The 24,525-nt window shown below is 49.1% G+C and overlaps 1 protein-coding gene across 10 annotated transcripts in view; it reads left to right on the top strand.

Moving 5' to 3' along the window:
- arvcfb (ARVCF delta catenin family member b) overlaps positions 1–24,525 on the top strand; it is a 208,675-nt gene that overhangs the window by 110,083 nt on the left and 74,067 nt on the right. For 6 of the 10 annotated variants that reach the window (XM_086207464.1, XM_086207468.1, XM_086207463.1 and 3 more), the window contains 2 exons: positions 21,271–21,429; positions 21,908–21,928. In XM_086207464.1, the coding sequence (XP_086063590.1) occupies positions 21,271–21,429; positions 21,908–21,928 (180 nt within the window). Of the gene's footprint in view, positions 1–14,423; positions 14,618–21,270; positions 21,430–21,907; positions 21,929–24,525 lie in introns of those variants that run through there. The other 4 variants (XM_086207466.1, XM_086207465.1, XM_086207467.1 and 1 more) reach the window with 3 other exon arrangements.

Raw genomic sequence — 24,525 nt, 5'->3', positions numbered from 1 at the left:
GCTGGGTCTGTTTTTACAAGTGTCGCCTGGCTGGTCTTGTGAAACAACTGTGTGTGATGAAATATGACAGCCATGCACTCAGACAGTCGCACATATTCATTTATCAGGCGCTGACAAGTTAATTCAAGCTGGATGTGCAGAGAATCTGTTTTGATGTTGCTCTGTAGATGCGTCAGTGGGGGGTTTGTTTGCTTGATGCCATTGCCGGTGCTTCTATACTCCAGTCAGGTAGCTCGGTACGCACCACTAATCCTCTTTGACATTGCTGAGCACTCAGGCAGGTAAGAGGTGCTGTGTAGATTGCAGTTGGGGTGGGTCTTTCCTGGAAAACTCCAGGGATTTGCATAATAGGAGCTGATTGCTCATTCATTGTGGACTGATTCTAGAATGCCACTGTGTTTTCATTGAGAGCGTCCAAGAGCTGAGTCATTATGGGCTGTACCAAAAGTTCATGAGGGCGATTTCGGGAAACTGGAACTGCAGTAGCCTAATACTTCAAATGAATGATGATCCACATGATGGGCCCCCCCCCCCCCCCCCCCTATTTTATAGTCCAGGGGGCTGCTGTTGAATCAGCTGCTGAGAGGGGGAACATTCCAATTAAAAGGAGCATTATTCCAGCTCTCACTGCGAGCCCTCGTCTGCTCCCCTCTGTTGCTTCATCTTGGCTTTGGCTTGTCGAACAAGTACTGGAACTCCTGGCAAGGAGAGCCTCCTAAATGTAGAAATGTGAGCACCTTGTCGCCATATGGGGTTCAGAATTCAGCAGAATTTTTCGCTAATCTCCACAACATGTCAGGAATTTGGAGCCCTTGTTTTTCAGCAGAAAACAGCATTCAGCAGCACGTGGCGTCTCTGCTGGTGCGGTTTGCAGCAGCCCTGTAGCAGCACGTTGCCTTTTGAAACACACACGCACATTGGAAATCTACCCAGTCTGCGTTTTCTGTTGTGGGACACTTGTCTTTGATGCAGCTTCACACTGGGATGCATCACAAAGTTTTACATCAGTGTCAAGTTTTATCTGCTGTCAGCCGTGGTACTTTTTGTATTGAGTTCAGTAGCCAGCAAATGTTCAGAAATGTGACAAACGTGGCGATAATCCCTTTGACTTTCATCCGAGGTGGACTGAGACAGGACAGCGCTGTGAGCACTCGTGTGGTTTCTCCCTGATGAAGTGATTCCTCTGCTGAGCAGACGCAGTTGTTGTGGCATCGGTTGAAGAGCAGCGTTCGCCGCTTGTGCTCACGTTCAGAGTGTTGTTTTAAAACAAGCAACACAAATTGACATAGAAAAGTGAACAAGTGGTTTCATATTTCATCATCAATATGGAACACAAAGATGAAAAACAAAGGCTGAGAGGAATGAGGATGTTATGTTGTCCCAGTTACTCACGTCGGGATGTTTCTTAGGTTGTACGTTGTTAGTGTTTATGTTGACCACGAGAGGGCGCCCTTTGTAAATTTTTGTGTTGTTTTTGGAAAAATCGTGAGACTACGGGAGCCCAGAAATGGCAGCGGTAGCTGGGAGAGAAACATTCAACTGCTTCTTTAGACGATTAAAGCAGTAATTAATTTGTCACACTGTTAAGGTGGGAATTTGTGTATAACAGCAGCAGTTTGAGTGAAAGCAGCAAGAGTTGGTGGCAGTGCATCAGTCACGCTTCGCCGAATCTATCATTGCCATGTTTTCGATTCCCCCGCTGTCGTCACATCAGAGTCCCATGAGTAACATCTGCACACACGCGCCTACACACACACACACACACACACACACACACACACACACACACACTCACACGAGACTCCAGACAAACACAAAGGTTTTGCCTTAAAAAACTGGTGTATTTGGTGATTGGCAGCTTGTCAGTCCCCTCTGATGTCAGATATTGTTGCTCTGAGGGCATCAAACCTGCCTCAGACAGGAAGGTGGAAGGCTGCTGTGGGGGGGGGGGGGGGGCTACATTAGCGGTGGCGACACGTACGGTTCCTAGATACTCTTCCTTATTGAATCATAATCTGGAACACGCTGTTCCCTCTTTAATGCATTCTGCAGGTTTAGCCGAAGCCCTCAGATATCATCCTCCTTCGGTCTCTCTTCACTGCACCAGTGAAAAAGTTGTTTTCATCATTGTGAGATATTGCCCTGCTCCTTCCTGAGGCCAGCGGACTAATGGGCTTTGGTCTGTGGAATCCACTCCAGTGTTTTCTCCCTCGTTGAGCCATTTTTCTGGGGCCCCAGTGTGGCCGACAACAATAGGCTTCATATGAAATATTCACCACGACTGGGGCATTCCAGCGAGCACTAGATCTGTTCACGGCAGTTTAGTGCTTCGATAAAAATCTGCTGCGATTGAAGAAAGAGCACAACCTGGATGCTCGCAGCGATCCGAAATAAGATTGAGTGTTGATTCAGTTACTGGATGGTGCCTGGCTGCTATCTGTCTGAGCACTCGGGCACACGAGGCTAATGGCTCTGCTTCCTCTCTCTGTCTCAGACAGAGTTTTTGGCCTAATGAAATGAGGGTGCCTCCAGAGTCCTGAATTAGACGTAAACTATTGTTACATCTTATTTATTCACTGAAATTGCAGCTCTGTGTGTCTCAGTGAGTCCTCAGCCGGTGCAGATGCTCCCAGGAAACGGTCCCCAGCTCGTCTCTGGTTGGGAGACGCTGGGAGTCCCTGAGGGGCTACCACCCCCCCATGTTCCAGAGAAGCAGGAACCACCCACATGACGGTAGCCATGCAGGCTGGAGAGGGAACGAACCAGTGAACACAAATACTACAAAAACACTTTTCAAACGTGACGATCTTGGATTTAGAGGTGGGAGACTTGAAGAAATCAACTCTAAGCGCCAGTGTGATGTCTTGTTTGTGCTTGACTGGACTCTCAGGCTGGTGTTCAAACTGCAGATTACACCTCTGCATGTTTTGTGTGCCTGCTGCAGCAGGATGTCAGATGGAGTTTGGCTTGAATAGTGACAGTGTCCACGCCACAACATGACTGCGTCCTGGCGTGGCCCTGGAGGGCAGCGAGTCCAGAGCCTTTAGGTTTTCAAACCAAACACCACAGCCCTCCTCCTGGCTTTTCTCTGGACGTGTCTTACCCCCTCATGGATGGTCAGAATTTAGCTCCTGAGCAGAACCGATCTGAGCCTTCATCTTTGACCGGCTCCAGAGTGAAATTAAACAGAATGTTTTTGTGTCATTTAAATTGCAGAAAAAAAGGACAAAGTTATGGATTTGAGCTGTTGGGAACATGATTGTTATGAGCAGCTAGTGAAACTGATTTAATTCCAGTTTTTGACATTTCTCTGTAAACTGATTTTGCTTGTACCCAGAATGTTCCAGGCATGAAATCGCTGTTCCTCTGAGGTCTCCAACCTCTCAGATGTCTGTATGTAGCTTACAGATTTGTTCCGGAAGGTCAGGGCCTTCAGTTGTCCATGCGCGTCATGTACCGATGAACGATCGTCGACTCAATACGTCGATGAGTCTTGGTGTTTCCTCGGAGGAATGTGGTCTGCGACGTTCACAGTCCTGCCGAGTCTTAGAGACGGTGGACAAAGCGGAGGGCACAAAGGCGCCGGATGTGGGCGTGTGTGACGGTTCATCTTGTTGGTGTGGCTCCAGCCTTCCAAGGCAGTTCCTACGCTGTGCTTTTGTAATCTCTGCAATCCTGTGTGAAAAGCTGACTAGGACCTTTTGAGAAACCTGCATATCTGCTTCTTTTCTGTCAGTGTAAAGCTGACAAAAAGCCCTGTGGTTATATTTCGTTTTCCCAGAGAAAGATTTGCTTGTGATTGTGTGCCTGCTTTTCTTGAGCCAAAGCTGCCTTCTCACCGCTCTGTCTCATGGAGGATTATCAGAAAAGGCTGTCAGTGTCCGGTAATTTTTTTATACTTGCAAACAAAAGTCCTGTGTCAGGGGTGTGTGTGTGTGTGTGTGTGTGTGTGTGTGGGTAGTGATGCTCAGCTGACAGAAATATCTTGTGTATCTAAGATAACATTAGTGTGTTCGTCAGTGCTGAGATATAAGCCGGTCAGCCTGTGATATGAGGGCTGTGCCTCGCTGGTCTCAGGGAGTGAGTGCTACATTTTTAAACATTTTCTGGTTGTGATAACCATGAACCTAAAAGTTATGATATTGAACAGTTTTACACAGCAGTAGGAGGAGTGTTGAGCAGTAAAGCCTCCTGGGAAATCTGTCTCATGAGCTCTAACACACAAATTCAAGATTTCGTGGAGATTTTGAGTTCCTAGTGATGTAAATGTAGCCTGAGAACGTTCTCCAGGCTGTTGTGCTGTAATTGTAGAGGACTGTCTTGATATAGCCGGTACATGTGTCTGGATCCAGAGCCTACATTGTACCAAGTTATTTTTGTGTTCTTCATGCACTCTGCAAAGTGATTGCACAGCAGTGAGAGTTGTTGACTGTTGCGCGCGCGCACACACACACACACACACACACACACACACACACACACACACACACACACACACACACACCCCTGACTAAAATGCTCCACAGATTTGCTCTGGCTGAAACCATCACACACCCTCCACTCTATTTTAAGCCTAAAGACAGAGGCCCGCTCCCTTCTGAGTGGACCCTGCTCGCTCTGGGTGGGCCCCTGCTCACTTTAGACATTCACACACACACACACACACACACACACACACACACACACACACACACACACACACACACACAAACACACACACACACACACACACACACACACATTAACACACACAAAAGCCAGCTGGTGCAGAGGTAATCACACACAGTCTCTCTGGCTACGATGGAAGTATGAGGAGGATGGAGTGGTTGTGTCCCAGTGGGTCCATGTTCCGTGTGTGAATTTTAGCCTAAATGTATCGTATCCCTCATGGGGGGGGGGGGGGGGGGGTTGCAGTTCTGTGCTCCTACAGGAAACAAACCCAACATTTCTTTCTCACCTACGTCACATGATTTGTTCGTGCTCTCTGCTCGTAGACTCGGAGGTTCTTGCATGTCTTATAAAGGCCGTGGACACTTTGTCTTCCGAAGCGTCTCACGCAGCTGAAGCCACTGTGGACCAGTAAGCGATGCGCATGTGGACACTTCTGAACATTTGTTGGTGAGTTCATCCTGAAACTCTTCCCTACTGCTTTCTTCAGGCTGGCCACTGCGTCCCTCTCCCCAGGTCACCATGAAACACAAACCTGTGTGAAAGTTAATTGCAAGTATACAACAAAGTGGTGGCAAGTAATGGAAAAAGAGAGGCGATAAGATCGGGATCCTGCCTTAAACGCGCTAACACGTTGGCCGCCTCGCTCTAACGTCTTCTGGGCCGTCAAACAAATCACTCACGATTATCAGAACTGTCCTGGAGCGGCTCAGTTGGAGCAGTCTGCCTCCTCCGGGAGTTTCTCCTACCAGGGTTGGGTTTATTTCACAGTGGACAGACGACAGGAAGAGGCCAGCACCCATGTTTCCTTTCTGTCTCCGCTCAGCTCCCACACGGTTCACCGGGATCCCAGCAGTCGTCCACTTCACCGTTACTGGACGAACGCGTGTCCAGGGTTCACAACGTTGTCTGTGCGTCCTCTGCTGTGAATCCTTCCGCCCTTGTTGACTTCATACTGCAGTTTCACACCACATGTGGCCGTTGATGCACTCCAGAGGTCAGCTCTGCCATTTAGGTAGAGTTTAGTCGATGATTTGAACTTGAAAGTACCCATACAACAACAAAAGTACTTAAAACTCACTTTCTACTGTGTACTGAGTACTGTACCCTGGTATCAGGTTTCATCGGCTTTGCTCATCAGCCTTCCTCATTGACCCGGGGAAGTACCCATATTTTATTCAGTTAAGGGAGGGAGAGGGGGCTAAACTGATTTGTAGTGGCTGCATGCCATCAGAATTGTGGGTAATCAGGCGGTTGGCCGTCGTCTGTGTGAGAGATACAGAAACACAGTCTTCCTCTGTGTCCCTGATAATCACAGCGGCTCCAGCAGCGTCTTCAGGTTGCAGACGAGCCTGGAGCTCCACTCACTCAAGTGTGTGATGATGGCTGTTGTTCTTTGCTTAATTACTATTAGATTCCCCACATTCCCCTGGGCTGAAATACTGGCTGTGTATCTGCTGCAAAGTGGACTCTGGGGATCCCTTAAGAACCTCTGGAGGTTCCACTGGGGGGTCCCCAGGAAAAGTAGCAACAGTTTAAAGCTTTCATTACCAACTCCATGTTATGGTAGAGTTTGTGTAAGTCTCCCCGTGGGCAGTGTACACGTTGAGCGCTGACACAGTATTAAGTCTGTGCTCCCAACATGGAGGCGTTGTCTGCACCCTTTGGCCTCCTGCAGCGACTCGTGGTAATGAAGTACGACTGGCGAGAGGAAACGGCCCAGAAACAGCCTTGATGACCTCCAGCTGACGTCCCGTCTGTCAGCATTGGCGGCTGTTTCTGGCCCGTAGAAGGCGAAGTGACTGGCTGGGTTGGTTTCCAGATTCCAGCAACAACTGTGGTTCGTGGACTTTTGTTAGCACAGATCAACTCTGGGAAACGGAAAGCAGTTTATCCTCTGATGTACGTCTGCAGAGTGAAAGAGATTCTGGGTAACTGGTCCCGGATCAGGAGTGGCTCTGGTTGGATGGATTGGTGTGAGCTGGTGTCTCTCTCCAGAGGACAGTGGGCTGCTGCCGCCGTCCCTCCACCAGCCAACGGCAGGTTTGGGTCAAGAACCCGTTTGCCGGCCGGTAGCTGAATCCTCTGAAGTCAGCATTTTCTGTTGCAATGAAAGCAGAGACGCATTCGCCGCTGCTGCAGGAGGTGTTTCATCCTGGAGGGAGCTAGATAGAGATGTGTGTGTGTGTGTGTGTGTGTGTGTGTGTGTGTGTGTGTGTGTGTGTGTGTGTGTGTGTTTGGTTGATTAACGGCTGGACAGGGGGGTTCGCAGCCAGATGCTAGGCCTGCAGCTGGCTGGTTGAGAGGGAGGGGAACTACGCTAAAAAGCAGCCGTGCCAGTAAAGTGAGGCCAGACACTGAGAGGAGATTATCCATATTTCATCTGCATCCTCCTCTTCCTCCCAACCACCTGCAGAGCAACACAACACAGACCCAGAGCATGAATAGTGTATGACACAAGTAAAATTTGAGGAGTACTAAGACTTGAGTGGAAGAAAGGGAGATGCCCTTTCATTCCCGACACCTCTGCGAGCTCTTCAAAGCTCCAGAATGACTCTATCAGTCAGGGAGATTCAAATGCTACCCACCCGCCAAACCACAATGCACCCTCCCCCATCCGTCCTCTGGCCCATCCTTCCCTTGCAGCAGCGCAGCTGGTGCCTCTTCAGTTTGGATCCAGCCAAAAGGCTTTACTCTGCATTTATAATATATACTCTCCCCAGCGCTCGCCTGATCATTCCAAATGCACTTTTCCTGATATTTTTAATTCATCCAACAAATGTTTGGGATGAAATCCACACTTCATAGTGAATGAGCCTCCGCTTCAAAGACTCGTATTTATTTTCATACCGTTGCTCAAATTGAGCATGAAGAAAAAGCATGATAGCAAAACTGTATTTCACATATCTGCCTGCTTTTAAATATTCATGATCAGCTCGCAGCTTTGAGAGTGAGCATAAAGGATTCCTGCTCACCCACGCACACACACGCACACACACACGCATGCACACACATTAACACACGCGCACACACACGCATGCACGCACACCTGTACTTCTGTCTTTGTGAGGACATTGACATAATGCGATCCCCAGTTCATTACCCTAAGCTTAAGCATCACAACGAACCCTAAACACAACCGAAAATACAATGATAATAAAACCATATTTCTGAAATAGCGCCTTTCATCCAGAGAATGCAGCTCAAAGTGCTTTACATGCAATAGTTTTAAAAAAGAAGAGTCACACAAAACAGGACACAATTTACACGTTAAGACAGAACATTAAAACCTACCAATAAAAGATGACCTCACCGTAAAACACAAAGATACCATAACTCCTTAGAAACAAGACGAACCAGAAGTTTAAAAATAAATTGAAGAAATCCAAAAGGATGTTAAACAACAATGATAAAAACAATAAAAGGCAGGAAAAGCAATAAAATAATTAGATAAAAGCAAAGGCAGAGTAATAAGTGTGGAGCTGCTTCTTATCTACCAGGTTGCTTCTCTGTTCCAGGCCATCGGTGCATAAAAACAAAATGCTGCTTCACCTTTTTTTTTTCCGTAATGCGTTTCTGGTACCTTAAGCAGGCCGGCACCAGAGGACCTGAGGAAGCTGGTCGGAACACACTCAGATAAGCAGTCAGTGAAGAGCTTTAAAAACTAGTAAAACATTTTTAAAATCAATCCTCAATGCTACAGGAAGCCGATGCCGAGATGCTAAAACTGGAGTCATACGATCTCTCATCCTGGCGTTCAGACTCTGGCTGCACAAGTTGCAGCCTGCCGATGCCTTCTTTGGATGGACCGGTAAGAAGTTCAGTACAATAATCCCCATGTGAAAAGAAGAATGCCTGCATCAACTTTTGGCATCGTCCAGCGAGATGTAAGATCAAACCCTGCCAGTGTTTCTCAGATGAAACAAGCCAGCCTCTGTAACGCTGTTGATATTTGATTTAAAACCCAACTCAGAGTCAATAATGACACCCAGGTTGTTTACTACAGTCTCAGTCCGTACCGCCAGGCCTCCCGGTCTACTTCAGATCATGGCTGTCATGCGCCAGTAGCAACTATGAGAAGTTCTGTCTTATCTCCATTTAAGAAAAATTCTCTCACTCTACTCATCCACTGTTTCATGGTAGACGGACAATTTATCACTTGGTGCTGCAGGAAAACACAGCTGAGTGTTCTCAGCGTCAAGTGAAAATTAACTCCGTGAACACCGATCATTTTTCAAAGCAGCAGCACGTTGGGACTGAACAATAAAGGACCAAGAATGGAACCCTGTGGAATACCGCAGAAGATTTCCCATTTGTCTGAGACAGTCAGCAACACTGACACAATAGCTTCTGCTGGTACGCTAAGAATAAAACTAGTTCACCCTCTCACTCACTCACTCACTCACACACACACACACACACACACACACACAAAGTAGATGTTCAGTTCGGCCTGTGTCCACATAACATTTTTTCTGGCTCACAGGCAGAGGAGAGAAAGCGCCCTAATACAGTGCTGCTTGTGGTATTTGTCGTCTCTATGACAACCCATCAACACAGCTGCTAGTGATCGACTAGCGTCACTCTTTGCTTTTTCTTATTCATTTGTTGTCATTCTTGCTCTGACTGGCTGCAGATGGATGCAATCAACACAACTCACCCTTGATATTCAGTGTCCCGACGCTCTGCTAAATTTGGCTCTTCCTTCTATTTTATCGTTTCTGTCAGACATGGAGGTCAGAATGAATATGCATGGAAAAAGCAAGTTTCTTCATTTTATGGGTCACCATGGTGACAAGTACCTAACTTTCTGATTAGCTGTTGGACAGGTTTGTCATTTTCCAAATTTAGCCAGGAATGGAAACAGAATGACAGGCAAAACAACCTCAGATTTGTAAAAAAGTTTTTACATCCATCCAGCCATCCCTCCATCCATCCATCCATCTATCCACACATCCATCCATCCATCCAGCCATCCCTCCATCTATCCATCTATCCACACATCCATCCAGCCATCCCTCCATCCTTTCATCCATCCATCCATCCATCCATCTATCCACACATCCATCCATCCATCCAGCCATCCCTCCATCCATCCATCCATCTATCCACACATCCATCCATCCATCCAGCCATCCCTCCATCTATCCATCCATCCACCCATCCATCCATCCATCCAGCCACCCATCCATCCATCCATCCATCCATCCATCCATCTATCCACACATCCATCCAGCCATCCCTCCATCCATCCATCCATCCATCCACCTATCCATCCATCCATCCATCCATCTATCCACACATCCATCCATCCATCCAGCCATCCCTCCATCCATCCATCCATCTATCCACACATCCATCCATCCATCCAGCCATCCCTCCATCCATCCATCCATCTATCCACACATCCATCCATCCATCCAGCCATCCCTCCATCCATCCATCCACCTATCCATCCATCCATCCATCCATCTATCCACACATCCATCCATCCATCCATCCCTCCATCCATCCATCCATCCATCTTCCCCCTCTTCTCCTGTTGAGGGTGGTGGGGGTGGAGCCTATCCCAGCAGCCTTCCCCCTGGACAGGTCACCAGTCCATGGCAGGGCCAACACATAGAGACAGACAACCATTGGCTCTCACAGTCACACCTACGGTCAATTTAGAGTCTGGATTAACCTGGTCCCTCTTGATGTCTTTGGACTGTGGAGGAAGCTGGAGTACCAGAGAGAACCCAGCAGGAACAGGGAGAACATGGAGACTCACCCAGAAAGACCCCGTGCTGCAGCTGAGGCTCCACCCACAACCTTCTTGATGGGGGGCCACCATGAGGACCACTGCTCCACCTTTTCTTAAAAAAAAAGAAAAATTAAAAAAGAGTAACTGCGCAAACCAGGAGGCGGGGAGATCTAATATCTGATGCCACCATCTTCTGACTGCACACTACCTAAAAACGAATGGCGGTCGGAGCTCTGAAAACATACACAGACTTGAACAAGACGCTTGTCTTTTCTTCTTGAGCGTTTTGATCTGCTACTCAGTATTCAGGAGAAATCAGGAAGGCTTGTTTCCCTTCTCTGGTTAATGAGCTGTTGGTTTTGGTCAATTAATCTCTGATTAAAAACTTAAACTGCAACACAGTGTCATCGGTAGCAAACCAACACAGATGCTGTTCAGATCCAATTTAGCCCTGTTTACCTCTTCCAGTGGCGGTAGAATGCATAAAGCCGAGATATGGGCGCTTGTTTTCCCCTCTCACTTGAGTTTATTGCTTTTATGAGACACGCCGTGAAAAACGGTCTCTGTGCAGACTCATGCTGGATGTTTCTGGCTCGGGACGGTGAGATGAGAGGGAGCTGCGTCTTTGTTTTGGAGTGAGATAGAGGGCATGGCGTCTGTGGACTCTGGTTGACCCGCAGATTTCAGATGTGTGGTGGCGTTGAATTGTGAGCTGGGACTTTGTGTAGAGGAGCGTTCCTGCCTCTGTCATTATCTAAGGAAAGACTCGTGTCTGGCCGAGGACGCTTCTCCTGGCTAACGGCCCACGGTTAGCCTCTCAATGAGGATCTTTACAGCATCAGGAGGCTAAAACAAGAGCTGCTGGATTTTGAAAAAATGTTAAATTGTCATTATTTTTACTTAGATTGAAGCCTGATGTGGGACACTAGAGGGGATGTTAATTTTAAATCCAAGTTTACATCCTCAAATTTCCGGTTTTGGCCGTAGCCAAACACTTCCTCCGGATGTGTGTCCTCCCGATACGTATCTGGAATGTGTCGGCGACATGTTTGAGCAGCTCCCACGGGGCTGCGGCACTGATTGGCCTCTGATCCTTCCATTTAGCTGTAAAACCTGTTGATGAGAAGATTTTTTTCAGTCACCAACTTTGATAGTCTCCTGGTCCGTGTGACTGTCGTGTGGTTGGAACTGATGCATTTCCCATTGATTTCACCTGGTATTCAAGCACCTGAAAGCTGATTTAACCACAAAGAAGATCTTTGAGCGCCTGTGAATCTGTATTTCTGCTTGTTATGAGCATGTTTCCAGAAGGGAGAGGTGAGGAGGAGGGAGGTCGCAGCCCTGACCTGCCGCCTGAGACTTCACGCATCCACGTACCTCCTCAGCTGCACGGTCTCCCTCCTGCTTCAGCCAGGCCTTTTGACTGAAGCCGTTGATGGAATATGACCTTTCATTTCATCGGAATTATAAGTAAAGCAACTGGGCTGCAGCTCAAGTCTCCTGATAGGTTCATCCAACTGCACAACGGCTGCTTTATGAGACACGCATCCATGCAGCCTCACCTCGACTCATGACCTGTTGAAGGCGATAGTAAATTGGCAGAGATTTCTCCATCGGCTGCTTCTTCTGGCCCGTCCTCTCCCGCCGTCTCTGACACCGTTGCATTCGTTCGCAAAATGAGCCCAATCTTTTACCAGGCGGTTGGCACAAGGCTGTAAAAATCTCCCCAGAGGGGGGGTTAATCAAGTTTGACTGAGTGCATATTTGAAAAGCAGTCGCAGTTATTGTGATGGAGTGCAGCAGCTCTGCGAGGCGTTATCTGTGTGTGTGCGACAGCAGGGGTTTCTGGTGATGGCCGAGCTGCTGCAGGGTGGAAGCGCTTTTCAGGAGGTGTGAGAGCTTCCTGTCAAAATGAGGAGTCGTTTCATTTGCTCCAAAATATCCTAAGTAGAGAGTTCGGCAGAGTGAGTGAGGGTTCAATATCACCTCTATTACCTCCCAAGGGTCAGTGAAGACATTTGTACCATTAGGAGGGGAGTCGGTAAAAGCAGAGTTTTTGCCAGACAGGTTCGTAAGGTCTGTTTGGGAGTTCCCAACACTAAACCTTTTAAGAACTCTGCTTGTCTGTATTTTGATGACATTGTGCCCTCCTGTAAAGAATCCACCTCACACACACACACACACACACACACACACACACACACACACACACACACACACACACACGGTCCCAGACGAAGACATCCTGAAATAGCGTGAGCGGCTTGTTAAGGCTGGTAGTCGTTCTCCATTATAACAGCCGGAGGCTTCTCCACACAAGCGAGAGAAAGAAAGGGGGAGGGTGGGGGGAGAGTGTGTGTGTGTGTGTGTGTGGGGTGGGGTGGGGGGGGGTAAATGTCTCTTAAATGGGAAACCCTGCGGCTGCACTTGCAGACAGTTTTTGGAGAAACAGTGTCAGGGGGACAATAAGTGTAGCGCTGGTAGCCTAACAGGAAGTAGAACATATGTGTCCTCTCCAACTCCCTAAACCTCCAGTTAGACCTCACATGAACTGAGCTGCTGGCAACTTCTGCCTCACAGCCTTTGCACACGGCTGTTACCCCCCCCCCCCCACACACACACACACACACACACTCTCACACACACCCTTCCAATTGGCGGCCCCCTGACAACATCATGCTGACATGGATCCAGAGGCTGAGGGGAGGAGCACCACAAACAGTCCCCCCTCTGGGATCCCAGAGTAATGCCATCACTGTAAGCCCCACACCCCGCCCACCACCCGCCGACCGCGGCCAGCTACCGCTAATCTGCCTCTACAGTGCTAAATTCTTCATCTCTCTCGTTGCCGCGCCTGCTGTCCAAACAATCAAAACGTGGCCATGAGCGCTGACCCTCTCTGAGGCTTATTGTGTTAGTTTTACTCTCTAGGCTCTGAGTGCTGTCTCCGTCTTTTGTTTCTTATTTATTATCTTCCTCCTCCTCTTTGTCGCTTATGCTGCTGACTCCAAACCTTCACAATTTATTTACTTTCCTGCTTCCTGAGATCGCCTGCGTGCAACCACAAATTCCATTTTTAGAGTCACTTTCTGCGTCTTTGACTCCTAATCTGCCTCCAGGCCATGAAATGCGGAGAAAACATGTCTGGTATGTGACTCCATGTGTGTTTGTATGTACGGTGTGTAACTGAAGGCATATGTAAGAAATTATCTGAGGCTTCAAAATGTCTCCTGGCCAATTTGAATGGGAATATCTGCTTTTCCGGAGATTAAGGGGGTGTCGAATGTTACCTCGGGTCGAGGTGGAGTTTCCATCTGTGGCTAAATACTCAGTTCACAGTGGGGAAATGTGGTCACAATACCCCGCCGGGAAGCAATCAAGCTTTAGCTGCAGGTTTTTGTGGGGAGCTGGTGGACTGGTTGAGAGGCTTGGAGGTGGCCTCCGTCTTTTAGGGTCTGTCAAGCAGTCTGATGTGAGTTTTTTGAGGCGCTGGTACAGAGGAACAAAAGGGTGTGCTGATGGAGGGTGGCGTAGGTCTGAGGGAGATGATGGATTCTGGGAAGAGGAAGAAAAAAACAGGGCTGGGGTGGGAAATGATGGAGGCGTCTGAAACTAGGAGACCAAGCGTGAAAGAGATGAGAGAGGGAACGAAGCCCAGATTTGGCTCAAGATCAGTCGCCAGGGAAGGAGAGATTAAGGTCCCATCACTCCCAGCTGCATTATCAGGGCTTTGGCCAGCTCCCCGCCATTTATTTGTGTTCCTGTTTGTGCTTTTTACCCTTAAAAACAGGGCACCAGAAAGATCTTTGTACTGGAAGTATGCCAGAGGGTCAGGTGGAGTCTGGACGCCTGACCTCTTCACCAGCCTTGGATGTGACTCAGTGCCCCCCTTCCCCTCTTTTGCTCTGGGACGACACACTGTTTTGGGTCTTTGCCACACATTGTCAGCCAATCTAGTTCCCTCCTCCTCGGCTCGACTTCCCCTCTGCCTCCACTTCATCCCACAAACAGGCCTTGTTTTGGCTGGATGTTGGAATCACACGGACTCACATGCTCCTGCTCTCCCTCGCCATACTTGTCGACGCCACCATGTGATTGTTTGCCACGGAGAGGCGCAGAGAGGGCAGGTGGAAGAAACAGACGGGGCCGATGGGATATTGGACGACCCAAGGTTAGCCAGGCGATCTTTGCTGGAGGATTAATTGTGTAAGAGCCATGTAATGATTGCTGGCATGTCTCCGCAGTGAAATCCTGTTAGTCGCTGCACAGAGGTTAGCCTACGGTGTGTGTGTGTGTGTGTGTGTGTGTGTGTGTGTGTGTGTGCGTGTGTGTGTGTGTGTGTGTGTGTGTGTGCGCCTGCCCGTGCAGGCAGCTGGACGGGAGGTGACTCTGCTCCCCGGTATGCATGACCAGGTGGTGGTTTGACAGCTTGTGAGCTACTACAGGCTTCCTCCCACTGTGTTCTGATTCTGCTGGCTGTGGCTGGGCTGCTGCTCCACCTGCAGCAGTAGAACAACAGCATCCATATGACCATGGTAATGTCCTTGTGTGTGTGTGTGTGTGTGTGTGTGTGTGTGTGTGTGTGTGTGTGTGTGTGTGTGTGTGTGTGTGTGTGGTCAGATTCCTCTCTGATCCCCTCAGGTTGAACCGATGCGAGCTCCTGATCCTCTCTGTTAAAACAGTTGCTTCAGTGTTAGAAGTTGCGCCGTTGCTTTTGTTGTCATGTTTCTAACGTGAGAACCTTTGATAGGAGGCAGCGTTTCCATGCGCAGCTTCAGTAACAGCTCAGTTAGGATGTTCCCTGGAGCGTCCACTGCCAGAAGGCTCGGTGGCGATACGGCCCCATACAGCAGTCACATGTTCTCCCGCTTGGACGGTTTACAAGTGGACCAAGTTAACCAGCAGTGTCCCTGGTGAACGAGGACTATGAAAGGAAAACCTTAAGCTGAGGCAGAATCAAGTTTATCTCTTTGTCCTGAACGTCTGACAGCACCGCTGCGGATCCCACGGAACACGTGCGGAACGCCAGGATGACCAGGAGGAGCAAAGTTTCATTCTGACTCACATAGTCTCACATAAAAAAGTTCAGTTTTAGTCGGTCTAAGAGTTAATGGAAATGTAGACCCAGTGAGCAAGGAGCTGAAAGACTGTAGCAAACACAACCTTTAGTCTGTTCGTCTCATGGTTTTCACTCTAAATGTAACCTTCCCTCACTTGTTAGGCCTGGCGTCTGTTTTACTACTCATAGTACAACTATTACTGCTACGTTAAAATACTAGTACAGTTAGAGCTGATTTCAATTCACCTCAAGTTTTCCACATTGCATTACTCATACTACTTCTTTATCAGTCAGTACTAGTACTCAGTTACGTCAGAACTCTCCAGACAAAGCAGTCTACAACATGAAGAGCTGCATTTGGAGAAATCTCCGCACGTCTCGCTGCACTCCTGCTGCAGACTTGACTGGTTCTCAAACTTCGACTGAAGTTGTGTTTCGTCCTGAGGGAAGGAAAGCCCCTTATCTGCTCAGGCTTTCTCCTTTTCCATCATTTTACTCTATCTCTCCATCCTCAGACAACCCTGAGCGGCGTATTGAACACAGATGATGAATGAGTGTGGATTGATGGCAGATAGCGGGCCGCTGCTAATTGACACCGTTCTATCGCTCCATCTCCAGCGTTTGTATGCCTGCAACCCTCCACCTCCTCTGCTCTCAGCACAGCGATCCATTATAGTTCAGATTGGTTCCGTTTAGGAGCCATGTGTCCCCTTCTGCTCCACAGCAAAGAAACATGCTGCTCAAGCGCTCCTGTCGAGTTCCATGTTTTCTTGAAGTCGCCGATCTTGTGAGATGTAGTTGAGGTACCAGAGGCTCTTGAGTCCCTCCTGTTTTGATCCCATGTCCCGTTGGGACTCGTCCACTTATCTCCTGATATATGAATCAATATAAGAGCATTTGTACACCAAAATCTCTCTTTTCTCATTCTGTAAAAACATTTGAAACGTTCTCGCTCTGATTTTAAATCGACAAGCAGCTGATAATGACAGTGTGACGTTTGGGCTGACGATGCTTGGAAGGTCTTCCAGAAGCAACACTATCGGATTATTTATTCACATTCAAGTCAGCGGAGGGCTCATTGGAGGCTCAAACTGTGTGGAGCGTCACAGAACCCCTGCAGTCACTCCTTCCCCCCAACAATATCAGCCGTTTAGCCCGGTAACGTTAAGAACATCCGAAGGAGGCTGGAGTTGCATCGTATATTCAGATTCAAGCGGAAGGAGGGCAGCTCGCTCTCCCATCAGCCGCGTCATGACTTGAAATCTCTGGATGTCTTCTTGTTGGTCTGAGAACATTTGGAAGAAGTCCTTCCCTGGTTTTGTGTTTCTTTCAGGAAATGTGAAGCTACATGGAGCTCTGACCTCATACAGGAACAAACCAACTAGCAAGCATTCTTCTTCTTCTGCACACTCAAAGCCTCATATCAGACATGGGAGGTTTCCACTCTCCTCCAGCCCCGCCCTCACTCTCCTCCAGCCCCGCCCTCACTTTCCTCCTGCCCCGCCCTCTCAGTCCCATCCCAGTCGGACTCAGCCACGCCAGACAGAACATAAGTCAAATCCTGAGACCTTCTTTTAGACTAAATCTCTGTTGTCTGAGCCGAAATAAAAACTGAATTCTTCCCTTCTGTCTCAAGCCAGACGATCCTGCATCAAGCCCATCAATACGGCTCTCCCCCATCTTCCCCCTCCTCCCCCTCCTCTCTTACTTCATTCTCTCAATTCTGTCACTTTATCATTCATCTCTCTGAGACGAGCCATTAACTCACTGGCCTCTGCGTCCCCCGCCCTTGACTAAAGGGTACGCCTCCTTAAGTCTCCTCGAGTCCGGATGATTCTCACATTCCCCCGGGACTGGCAGACAGCCATGCTAGCCAATAGCCAGACGGCTTTTAATCATTTATTTAGGTGCTTTAATGCCAAGTTCAGCTCGGCTCTCTCACTTAGCGGGAGCGGAGATGAGAGGGAGAAGGAGAGAGGAAAGTGAGCGAGAGACACAGCATTAAGCTTGGATCAAGAAATCATTTTGTCAGCGAGCCTCTGAGGATCCCACTCCTCTCGGCCCAATGTTTTGCCAAGCACTTTGTGTTTTAAAGCAGTGTAGGACGGTGCTGCTTAAATTACATCGTGCTGTTTTACTGCCTCTCCTCTGGGTTCACATGGAGAGCCTTCAAGGGAGGAGGACGTCACAGAGACACTCTACTTTGTCAAGGTTTCATTAGCAGAGAGTCCAGGAGGTGAAGTGGCCACAGCGATGCACTCACTGAGGGACAGAAGGTGTTTAAAAGTTAAGAGGGACAATATCGGCCCCAACCCGCGTAGAGGATGAAGGAACTGTGGGCCGACAGATTATCACGGTTTGGTCTGTCGATGCTGGACAGAGGAGAGCCGCCGGCAGACTTGCAGCGCGGCTGCTGTGAGGAGGATCACGGCGGGCAACTTATGGATGACGGCGTGGGACTCGCTGGCTCACGCGGCACTGCAGCGTATTTAAGAGACTGGCTGATTCATGGCTTGGCAGCAGGTTTGGTGAGATGCAGCTGCTTCAGCCTGAGCGGGCCAAGCTGGTGAATCACCAATATATTGATTTGGTATTGATGAATCTCAATATGATGCACAGCTGCTGTTTACAGCATTCACATTTTCATTCATGTGCAACACCACAGTGTTTGATTTCAAGTGGTCCTGTTAGAAAGTGACATCACTCCACCAACCGTTGATAGTGAGAGTGTGGCCCGGGCGCACAACACTTGCAGCTTCGTCGCCGTCACAAAACCACGACCCCTCGAACGTTCAGATTCTTGTTCCCAGAATTCCCTGATGCACATTAAGACCACTGGAAACATCCTTTCCCTCTCCCCCTCTCCCCCTCTCCCCCCTCCCCCCTCCCTCTCTCTCCCCCCTTCCTCCACACCCAGCAGCTAAAGTTGGATAAAAGAGCAGGGATGCTTAATGCTTGTGGTACCGATGGTTGGACCATCTTGTTCTGATTGCTCCGCTGTTCAGAACGTGGAAAGATGCGGTGGCGTGCGTGCGTGCCAGCAGACCCCTGGTGTCGGGTCACCTGCTGTGGGCCGGTAAATGAGACGTTCCTCTACCTGGTGTGTTCTGCGCCGGGCGCTGAGCCAGAAACAGTCTCATTTATAACTGAGCAGAACAAAGATGTTGATTGGAGCAACTAATTAGCGAAGGCCCTCTTTGAATACTGGCACAAGACGCTGCAGGGCTGTGCTATTGTGTCTGTGCTGGTCTGGGGTCAGCTGTTTATTCAGCTCAGCGATGGTCCCCCCTCAGGTGCCCCCCCCAGCCTGCTCCCAGTGAAACGATCTAGCGCTGCTCTCTGCGCGCAGATCGATACCTGACTCCCACTGGACGGCGTGGGACAGGTCCATAGAGACAGTTTTATTTGTGTTGCAGGAGGAAGTTGGATACGCGCTGGCATAGAGCAGGTTCAGGTTCTTGTGCCCCTCTGGACGTGAGGGGTTGTGGTATTAGGAGAAAAGTTTCACTGCATGAAAACTACAGACTTTCCGTCTGCTCAGCAGGAAAGGCTGCAGATGAATGAGGACCGTGTGAGGCTTTGAAGCCTGAGAGGATTTGGGCCAATCAATGGAGAACCCTTCCACTTGTTGCGCGCCTTCAAAGATGCGAAGTAAACCAGCAGTTTTCCTGCGTAAGGCCCCGCTCACACTGTTGTAGACCAGTAGACGGACACTAGATCGAGCACACGCCTCCGCCAAGGCCCCGCAGTCTAATTCACTCAAAGACAACATCAAACTGTCCGTGAGCGCTCCAGCCGGCTGGATCTGGAGCTCATATGTCAGCTGCCTGAGCTCACAACAGACAGATGCGGATGAACGGAGAGGTGGAGGGAAGCTGCACGAACGGAGGGATGAAAAGATCCAGACTCACTCAGAAATCAAAAGACTCGCATCTTTGTTCTCACTCTGTATTGACAGGAAGTTTGGTGTTTTCGCGTCATGTGAGTGGCGTGAACGGTGACGTGTGGCCGGCGTGTCTGTTGCTTACTCTCTCGGGGCTTCGCTGCGTCTGCTCGTCTCTGACAGAAACTCTGCTTGGTTTTGTTTTTTTAAACCATTTTCTCTGTGAGATGAATTTAAATTTTTTTTAAATAGGTATTTTCCATGGCTTTGACCTTTCAGGAAGATGAATGCAGTCTGGGTCAAAAGCACTTGAATAAAAAAAAAGAAGAAGCATTTTTAACATACAGTAGATGTGTGTTTTCTGACCTTTCGCCCGCCGAACACGACGTTCACACAGTGAAAATGTCAAATACCCCGAAAAAGCGGTTAACATTCCTCTCCTCCAGATGAATTACAGCGATCTGAGTTTACTCTGTCATGCTGCTTCCTCTTTCTCCCCCAGCTTCCCCTCTTCCCATCTCCAACCCCTCCATTACTTTCGATTTCCTCCCCCTCTCCTGGCTGCGTGATGTTTTGGTTATCAATGATTGCCTCCATGCCTTCCTTCCCTTCTCCATCACCACAGCTGTAATGGTGTCACACTCACGCTCAGCGGCGGGCCGAGCACCTCCCAACGGTGACTTCATATCGTTTACCATCAGCGGGGAATGCAGCGGGGAGCACATTTTTCTCACGCACTCCCACCTTGGGGTCAGGTGGAGTTTGAGGACTGGCTTTCATCCTCAGCCAATGGCCACATTCCTTCAAACGACGACTCCCAATGAAATATGAATCAAAAACAGAGCTGCAGGCTTCTGCTGGCCTTGAAAGAAGCTGTAACTCAATTGGAAGTCTCCAGAGGTGAAGAGTTGCGAGCGAGCCTGCATTGCAGCGCTTGGCTATAATATGGAGGCCAAATAAATAATGAATCATCAGGACTTGAGAGAAAATCGATGTCTCTAGAAGTTTCTCTTTTGATATTGTCTCGCCATCGACCAGCGATCGTCTTAATTTGAGGCGTCTGTGGATGGAGCTGCCCAGTTGTAATCACATGATAGAGACAACACAGGAAATCGAGCAGCTAGCGGAGCGGGGGGGGGGGGGCAGTCAACGGACCTGCCGAACGTCTCATTTCCACACTTAATATTCAGGTTGTGTTCTGGTTAGTTTCCTCTTCCTCAACGGTTGGTGAAGGAGTGACGCCGCACACATCGCCATGTCAGAATTTTTTAAAAGTGATAAAAACCAGTCGTTGTGTGCCAGCGTTGACATCATGAGGCAGGCAGGTTGGGAGGTGTGTGTGTGTGTGTGTGTGTGTGTGTGTGTGTGTGTGTGTGTGTGTGTGTGTGTGTGTGTGTGTGTGTGTGTGTGGATGGGTGGGGGGGGGGACTTTTACACTGGACCAGCATTCAGAAGGGGTTTTGGTAGACGAGCAGCCAAGTTGTGCTCTTGTGAGGCAGTCGAGTGACGGCTCCTCCTTGCTGGTTGCTGTTTCAGAATGAGTCCACCTGGCAGACACACACACACACACACACACACACACACACACACACACACACACTGGGCAGCAGGCCCGGATGGACCCGGCCCTGTCAGTCACCCCTGGTCCCTGAATGTCTCCATGATGTTGATCTACACACACCATTATTCCTCTGCTGTCTTTCACGCGCTGGAGTTCCCTACTTGATGCTCAAGTGTCCAAACGCAGACTGCCAGAGGCGTTGATAACCTTTGGCTGGCGGAGCTCTCATCTACACCCCCATTCTTCTTTGCTACCGTGGTTTAGTGGAAAGTTTCATCTTCCCGATTAACTGACGGAGGATTAACCGCATGTGTGCTGGTTGTCTCACGTTTGTGTCTGTGTCCCCGTCTGTGCAGGAGCAGAGCCCCAGTAACGCCACATCCCTGGCCATGATGCAGGAGCCGCAGGAGGTGGTGGAGGAGACGGTCACCATAGAGGAGGACCCCGGAACCCCCACCTCCCACGTCTCCGTGGTCACCTCAGATGACGGCACTACGAGGCGCACAGAAACCAAGGTAATAGACAAGAGGTTTGGGGAGTCCTGTGAGATGGAAATGTGACAATAAAAGTCGCTCTTTATGAAGTAGACTGTATTCTTAGGGTGTGAGGCGCGTATATTTTCAGTCCTAACGAAGTTAAATGTGTCAGCCGTGGTTAAGGAGCTCTAAGAGACAGGCCAAATGGTATTTCATGTTTTTGTAGCTTCTGTCACAACTGAGGGATCCCAGCGGCTGCAGAAACAAGTCTTAGTGATCTGTTGCGATATTCCTTCAAACGACCCAAACAGAGCGCTGCTCTACCTCCACTTCCACACTTCCATCCTTAGGAACTCTAAATCCCATAATCCTACAGCCCTAAGTGCTCTCATCTCCTCTCATAGCTTTATTTATTCCACTGTTGTGTTATTATGAGTCAACTCCCTTGGTGTTTTGTGCGTCTTAAAAGCTCCTGTGTTGATCCGTCCTCTACTGTGTTCTGTTGTTTCTCTGTAAGGATTTATCAACTAACGTGAAGGTGAGTGGACATTTGCTTCTCCCACCACTTCTCCTCTTGTAGGCACAAACCGAGTAACTCCAGTTTCCACTCTGAGATCGTTCCTCCTCTGCTGCTTCTGTGGGAAGACGCCGTGTTTCTGTTCCTCTTGCATGCCTCCCTTCCCTCTCTCACTCTCTCTCTCTTCATCGTATCCCACCACTTACATGAATAACGCTTCCTACAGTAACAGAGCTCAGCAACAATAACGCATCAGGAGCTAGCAAGGACGTGGAGTGAGTCTGACATTGGGGGCAACACAACAGGCGGCGGCAGTGAGCAGCCACTCCCGGAACCTCAGCCAGTGACACTCCCAAGGTTCATGTGGGAGAGAAGTGCACAAACCCTCAAAATCACTCGCGCACGCCTCGTCGACCAGTTCGCACATGTGCAGATTGCATCCCTCAGATGAGCGCGATTGTATACGTTTGCCCTCATGAATATGCAACATGGGGCGTCTCCCCCCGAGGGGCCAAATTACTGGAGGAGAAAATCCAAACACCGCTAACAGCAGCAAGCAAGCTGTGACTGCTGCATGTGAAGGCGCCGCGTTTGAACCAAGGTGCTGACTAGGAATTTCCCATCGTGGGACGAGCAAAGGGACATCTTGTCTCACCTCATCTTGTCTTATCTTAACTGACCCAGCGTAGCCCACTCACGGCTGCTGTGGCGGCGGCGGCGGCGGCGAGGAGGCGTGGAGGTGATCAACAGAATGTGTAGAGAGCGTGTCATCACTTTCAAATAGAAGAGAAAAAGGGGGTGGGTTGGCTCAGAGGTAGAGTGGCTGTCTAGCAACCGAAGGGTCGCTGGTTCGATCCCCACTTCCCCCAGTGACCATGTCCAAGAGTCCTTGAGCAAGATACTGAACCCCTGTTTGCTCCTGATGGCCCTGTGATGGACTGGTGACCCGTCCAGGGTGAACCCCGCCTCACACCCAATGTCAGCTGGGATAGGCTCCACCCCCCATGACCCTTAACGGATAAATGGTGTAGAAAATGGATGGATGGATAGAAGAAAATAAGAACGCCAACATAGCAGCCGTTCAGTCCTGGAGTTGATGGACGAGTGTCAGACAGCCTGGACCCACTGGTCAAGGTAAACGTGGGAAATCCAATTTATTTTTCTATTATATTCATTTCTGTTTTTCTAATTCATGTTTTTAAATTAATTTTAATGTCATTCCTTCATTCTGAAAATGGCTCAATGACACATTTTAATAGAGACGCAGCTAATGAGCCGCCCCAACACAGCAACATGCTAACAGATCACCTGACCTCACCTGCTCCTCAAATGCAAATGACACCTGTGCTCTGATCCAGGTAACAGATAGAGCCCAGTGGGTCTTTAATTGGTCTTCATAATCAGGCCATTAAAGCCGCTGTAACCTGTAAAGACGCGGGACAGCAACAGGAGCTATCAGTGGCTAATTAAAACATGTTTACCTAATTAGGGTTTCCAGCTGTTAGTGGGGATTTTATTTGTGTGGGTAATGAGAATGAGTGGGGCATGTTTGAACAAGTAAAGCAGTGCGAAACAAACTGGCAAATTTGCTCCCCAAAATGGTCTTCCAGCACTTCAACAACCCCAGCAGTGATCAGTCCCAGTGCAGGACGCTGCAGCCCACAGCCTCGTCCTGCTGGTTGTACTGGGCATACTGGTATTGTGAGATGTCTGGAAGGAGCTCTGTGTTTCCAATCCAAGGCACAAATCTGAGAAATCTCACCAGGGCTCCTGCAAGTGCGCGACGTCTTCGAGAGGTGCTGGAAGCTTTTGTCTTCTGCGTCAACATTGGAAGACATTTTTCTTTGTGTGAACACGGCTCCAGTCAGCTGAGTGATGCCACTCTGGAGACTGAGAAACTGTAATTAAAAAGCCTGGTCTAATCCCTCATCAGGGAGGGCCCAGTGCCCTCCAGCTTGTTTACTGCAAGGGGATTGGCCACACACACACACACACACACACACACACGTACACACGTACTGGTAGGAGTACTGTGTGCAGTAAAACATAACACTAATCAAAGGCTTTGCTGATGAGGAAGGGAAAAGGAAGGACGCTTTCATTGGAGGGCCAGCCGACCCACTGGGAGGAGGGACCCAGTGTTTTTCTGGAAGTCACTTTGAGGAGCAAAGCTGATTACTGCTCAGGGTGAACTTCTAGAAACCAACGTCTGCGTGCTGGCTAAGCGATCCAGACCCAGAGCACACAGAAGCCTCTCACTTTCCCTCACTCTGCCTTGCCCCTCTCTGCATCTCCTCCCTGACTTTCATGTGTTGTTTTCCTTCCTCCTATCACTCTCTCTCTTCTCTCTGCAGCAACTCACATTTTACTTCTGTGCTTATCTGTGTTTTTGAACCAAAGTCTTGCCATGCAGTCTAATGCTAACTCATCCCCGTCCCTTGATGGTTATCCTCCGCCTCACTGCTGGAACATGAAACACACAAACGTCTCACAACCTCCTGATGTGTAGGAAAGTTTTCCACCAGTAAACATGTTTCTGGTTGGTTCTGGAACTCCAGCCGCCACACTGGAGGAGGAACCGGCGAATGCGGCGCTACAGTAGAAGACAGTTTCTGTTG

The sequence above is a fragment of the Aulostomus chinensis genome, chromosome 6 (assembly GCF_037954235.1).
Source record: "Aulostomus chinensis isolate RoL2024-O1b breed Wild chromosome 6, RoL_Achi_v1.0, whole genome shotgun sequence".
Classification (NCBI taxonomy): Eukaryota; Metazoa; Chordata; class Actinopteri; order Syngnathiformes; family Aulostomidae; genus Aulostomus; species Aulostomus chinensis.
This window is presented reverse-complemented; position numbering and strand designations above follow the sequence as displayed.